Source organism: Bufo gargarizans, chromosome 1 (genome assembly GCF_014858855.1).
Source record: "Bufo gargarizans isolate SCDJY-AF-19 chromosome 1, ASM1485885v1, whole genome shotgun sequence".
Taxonomy (NCBI): Eukaryota; Metazoa; Chordata; class Amphibia; order Anura; family Bufonidae; genus Bufo; species Bufo gargarizans.
The window spans coordinates 181,409,547-181,415,546 of record NC_058080.1 but is presented as its reverse complement, the minus strand read 5'-3'; the positions used below and the strand labels follow the sequence as shown (position 1 = coordinate 181,415,546).

At 37.9% G+C, this 6,000-nt stretch overlaps 1 protein-coding gene across 1 annotated transcript in view; it reads right to left on the bottom strand.

The window, feature by feature from the left end:
* Positions 1-610: 610 nt before the first annotated feature.
* The window catches only part of LRBA (LPS responsive beige-like anchor protein), a 568,467-nt gene continuing 563,077 nt past the window's right edge, over positions 611-6,000 (bottom strand). The window contains exons 55-56 of the mRNA XM_044300361.1: positions 3,794-3,945; positions 611-2,706 (exon numbers count right to left, since the gene is read on the bottom strand). Of these exons, the coding sequence (XP_044156296.1) occupies positions 2,616-2,706; positions 3,794-3,945 (243 nt within the window). The 3' untranslated portion in view covers positions 611-2,615. The remainder of the gene's footprint in view (positions 2,707-3,793; positions 3,946-6,000) is intronic.

Here is a 6,000-nt window from a genome sequence, read left to right as displayed (position 1 = left end):
AAAATCTTCATCTTATGAATATCTTCTATTCATCATCGCATTCAGAGAACCATAATTATTTTATTTTTCCATCAAAGTAGCTGTATGAGGATTTGTTTTTTGAAGGATGAGTTTTCTTCAGAGGTGCCATTATGGAGTACATATAAAAAGAAAAAAAGGAAGTCTGCCATTGTTTTTTATGTTTTAAAGTTTACACTATTCGACATAGTGTTCATTTTATTCTATGGGTTGAAACACTTATGGAGATAACAAATATGTATAGGTTTTTTATGTTTTACTACCTCTGAACAACAAAAAGTTTCAAAAAAAATAAAAAAAAATTTGTGTTGTAGCATTCCAAGAACCAAATTTCTAGAAATGTAGCTGTATGTGGGCTTGTTTTTGTGGTACGGCACATAGATGTCATTGGTACACTAGGTGGCGCCATACTATGTAAGTAAACCACCCCAAAAATGAAGTTAACATGTTACTTAAACTGCATGGAGAGCTCCATCAAAAATTCCCCTTCCAGAAAAATAAAAAAAAATAATCAATAGGCCTCATATACCCCAAAAAGACTTTCTGATACATACATTCACATTGAGAATCAAAAGATGTAACGCCATTAATGTTCAATTACAAATTCCATTTTATTTTTATCCATTCAAACTTACGGAATCCCCACACTTGAGCTAATGAAAAGATTGTCACTGAATGAGTAGAAAAAAAGTGAGCTGTACCAGCAAGCCGGTAGACAAATTCTTGACTAAGAAAGATGTGGAATGTAGGTTCAGCTCACAAACAGATCACAAAGTACAAACAAATCTTTATGCAATACAGACTTTTTACGAAACAATACAGTTCTCTTTGTCACAGATAGGTTCACAGAATTCTGCACGGCAATCTTGTAGAAAAGGGAAAGACTATGCAACGAGAAAAATAAATGTAAGTTGTGTAGTTCACATTATTACTGTAGAACTGTCTGGGATGCACCAGACACTTATTACAAACCGTTTTAATCAATAGGATTTGGTGCTACAACTAATAGTACCCAAGGTGGAGCGGCAGAAAATCACTAGAGTACTAAGGAGTAAGAGAATAGAAATGTGGATCCTATTACACCTGAAAATGTCTGCATATTTTTAGATGCTGTCCATGTTCTGCTCGATATTAACATATTCACATAGAAGAGTAGTAAAGAAACAGATGTATGAGTGATGTAACATCAGCTCCACTGAAGCAACATGACATCAATAGTACTAATGTCTCCTAAATATTTTGTCCTTTTTTTCTTTTTAGCCCATGGTATGAGACAGCAAGTATGGACGCTTCCTTACAAAAAAAACACACATTTGTGCATACATGAGCTATATATGTTATTGCAGGTTAACCAAATTCAAGTGGTTGTGGCTGAGCTATAGTATCAAACCCATAAGAGAACTGGGCACTCCTGTATTGTTAGGCTTATACAATGCTTTTATTGCAGAGGCAATATTTCGGTCCGTACACACAGGGACCAGCCTTAAAGCGATTGCCACTGGCCAAAGGGGGACTTCCAAGTTGAAGCAATGAAGTGCATTATATAATGGACCGACATACTAAATATCATGAGCCTGACACTTAAAACATTGGTCTATATCTTAACACGCTTCTACTCAGATATTGTCTAGCAGCAATCATGTTTAAAGAAGGTCCCCGTGTATATGGACTGAAATGTTAAACAGATGAAAATATAACTGTATTGAAGTGCAGAGTACTCTTGGATTGTGATTTATAGGGCAGGACCCTACTCTAGCACCCTGTCAACCACAGAGAGCTGTGAATCCCACTATGTTAATATCAGACAAGAGTGGTGCTGTTTCTGGAAGGAAGCAGCCATGTTGTCCTAATCTCATGCTATACTTGCTTAGAGCTAAACCTGTTGTTATACTGGCAATATTTTGTATCTCACACTATTTATTCTACTATTCTCCTACCAATTTTACTTCCCCTACTTAATGAGAAATCTATGGGTAATCTACTACTGAGCAAAGTGCTCCAACATCAAGATGGAACCCATTTCTTCAGAACTGTATACAAGCAATAAACCATGATTACTAATATTCCCGACCTTGTATTTTCTCAGTGCTGCAATAGTACAATCATTTAGGGGGAGAAAAAACATGAAAAAGGTGCTGCAGAATGGCATAAAATGTATGAAAAGTCGCAGATTAAAATGTCTCGAGAGAAGTATTCCTCAGTAACTTGGATAAAATCAAGACAGAAAAAAATTAGTCATTGTGAGAGACCCGGCATAAATTATCCGGCCACCAAGCTACGCTTACTTTCCAGATACACAGATGAAAATAAACGTCTCCTTAGGACTAAAAAATATATATTTCTTTATATATATATTTTACTACATGACTCAGCAGCCTTTATACTTCTGCAAGTTTTTCATCCCACAAAAAATGTAAAGCAAGATCTACAAAAATAGCAATTAATTCTAAAAATAGTTGCTGATCTGAGTTTTGTTAAATTACATTCAGATGTAATATAGCCATTTCTAAGGACCTATGCAGTGGCAGGTGGCGTTCAGGGCCTGACGGAAGTGAGCATTTCAGTGCATCAGTAATATATCCACAGCTTGCTTGGAATCAATATCTGGTCTGATATTCATGGTGCCAGCGGTTAAAGTCGTTGTAGAAGAGCACAATGCTCCCTGATGCCATTCCAGTCATTATACACCTGCAAGTGGTAGTGAAATAACAGGCGGTCATATACGTGATATAATATCAACAGACTAATCTACATTTGCATAAAAAAATATTACATTTTACATAGCTACTAGAGAGGGGTCTTCCTCTGGATCAACTTGCGGGATAACAGGCCGAACTGGATGGACAAATGTCTTTTTTCGGCCTTATGTACTATGTTACTATGTTACTATGTTATTTTGCAAGGAGTAGGATGTCCGCACAATTATTTATCTGCTAACTCTTTGGGTACTAAAAGTTATACCTTTCTGATAGGACTTACAGAATAAGCTGGGCTGTGCCTACAAGAGCTTTAATGGGTTATATAAGGTGAATATTTACCATACAATAAAACACTGTCTACTACGGGTTCGGACCGGGGCATAGCTATAGGGGTGCAGAGGTACCAGTCGCTACCGGGCCCAGGAGCCTGAGGGGGCCCAAAGACACTTGTGCCGCATAAGACGACACTGGCATTATAAAAAGTGCATGCTGGTCAACAGTGGCATAACTACAATTGACTGGGCCCCACAACAAATTTTTTTAACCCCCCAACAGCAACTTCTTTGCAACCCACAATTTGCCTACAATCCCCACTCCTGTGGCTAGTCAAGAATGAGCTCTCAGACATGGCCTGGTAGCCACTCCGTCCGTTTCCTACAGTGTCACTGTATATAATGTCATTGAATAATACTTTTGCGGGGGCCCTAACAAAATGTTTTAGTCTTCCTCCTGAGTGGGCCCCTTGTAGGTTCGGACCCAAAGCAGCCGCTTCCCCTATAGCTACGCCCCTGCTGGTCACGTTACACTCTTGTGGTGTTGGCATGGGGGATTGTGGTTTCAATTTTTGCTATTTAATTAAAAAATTTGCCTTCAATTTTTGAAGGCTATGAGCTTCCCTGGCCACAAAGCACTGAGGGAAGGGGGGCCCAAGACGAACCCTTCCACCAGGGCCTATGAGCCTTTAGCTACACCCCTGGTTTCAGGTAGGGATATACTGTGGTTCTGGCTGGGAGATCACTTCTAGAGTCTTGGCTGTCATTCTATAGAGCACACATATCAATGACAAACAATCTTACCTTTGGTCATAGGACATGGCCATGGATCGGATGCCAGCATCACAGCCTGGGTAGGCAAACAGATGTTTCAGGTCACATACTTGCCAAATCCTGACAACTCCACTGTCTCCTCCTGTTAGCAGGTACTGCCCATCTCGGCTCAACAGTATAGCCTAGAAGGGTCAAACAAATAACCAGTTAGAAGCACAGATAGAAGGGAATCATTCTACATGGGAAAGGGTTATACTTCTCATAATCAATTACTACTAGGCATTTTAGGGGGAAAAAATGAAAATCAGGATAGAACATGCATTTCTGTAGGCAGATGAATGCTTGTTTAGATTGACGTGCTCCCTGGGCTCATTTGGTGGAAAGTTTACGAATAGTTATAAACTCCAAGCAATGTTTTGGCAAATACTGTCTGTTGCAGTTTTTCCCTGGGATTTACCCCTTTGTTCCCATTCAGCAGCATAAAAAAACAACTCAAGAACTGTAATCATGATGTGGACTACCTGAACAGCTTCTATAAAGGGAATCCGACACCAGTTCTATTCAGTCCTGTATGAGCATAACCTAATTACAGAGACACTGCACAATATATTTTTTGCCCCAATCGTTTTCTTAAACCCCCTGATGAGCAGCTCCAGCAGGACTCCAAGCACAGGAGTCCACTCAATTCACATGCTTGAAGATCCTTCTTCCCATGAGCTGTAGCGGCCCTGCAGCTGACTGCCAGATTCCTCCTAAAAGATGTTCCGCAAAACTGCAGAACATCTGTGATTGGTACTTGAGGGCTGAGGACAACTGTCTGAATGGCTTCACTGAACAGTAGGCTTATGACTGGAAAAATAATTGCACAACAAATAATACAGTAATTACAATTAGGGCTTCTTCACACACGTTTTTCAGCATTTTTATCCAATTTAAGACAAGACACAGTTTAGCCATTTCTTTCAAGCTGCTGTAACAATTTTTTTAAATGCTGGGCCTTTTCAGTGTTTTTGTTTTAAATTATTCAGATTTCATACCATTTTTATACATATGGAAAATGTTAAATATAAAATGCTATTGATTTCTTTATCATTTTAGGCTTATAAATGAAAAAAAAAAAAAAGTTTACCATATATAGCTTTTTTGCAACTTTTTTTTCTCCTGGTAATAACACATAACCCTAAAATAGACATGGGTCATTCTACTGTAAATTTTGATATATTACATGCCCAGTTTTGAGTAATCAGGCATTAGCTAGTGGTGGTAAAGAATGATTCATGTGGGGAATGGGTTATTTCTGTGTAGTATTTTAATACTTTCAATAGTTCTTTACAAACCTTTTTTATTTTGTTACATTTGTAACATGCATTTTTTCTGGTGTTTTTTAAGTCCTATAAAGAAGCCCATTGATAAAAGCACCCATAATGTTTTAGAAAAAAAATAAAATAAAAAATGCCACCAAAACAATTCGCGGAAAATTTTTGATTCCATTTGTGCCAGAAAACAGGTATCAAAAAGATCAAATTTTCGGTACCTGACATATTTGTGCCACTTCTAAAACGTGGGTGGGAAAGTGGGGGTGGTTAGCTATGTTAATTAAATACACTACAGATTTATCAACTGTGATTTTTTTTTTTACTACAGAAGGCAAGCAAAAACTGGAGTAATGCTTCTAGACAGCAGTGTACAAAGATGCAACAAATTTATGAAAAAGTACCAGCTGATAATTTGAAGGCAAAACGAAATGTAAAAAAATCCCCTCATGATAAATCACACCTTTTGTATGTAGTACATTTATATATTTTATTATTGACTTTCAAATCTGGCTGCACAAAAAAAAAAAAAAAAAAAAAAAAAAAAAAAACCCAGAGAAAAAAAGCCTGCACCCCCCCCCCACCCCTTCGCTCCTAAAAGACTAAAGAAGGTAGAGAAAATATAACTGAAGAAGGAACGTGTTTATTATAGAAAGGTATTTATTAAACCTTTCACACAATTATAATTCGTCCACTGTATTTACTGTATTTGCCTTGCGGTATCCAGCCGTTATGTGGTTCTTGATGATTTTTGTAATTAATCATCATATTTGGGCTTCTAATGGCAGCACAAACTGCTATCAAACTGTTCGACAAAGCGTGCATACAACTTTCCCAGAATTGTCCTGTTTCATAATACTCGGTGTGAACACGGGCAGTCGGCGCAGAATATATAAGAGAAAGCATGTATCCAGATACCCTGCC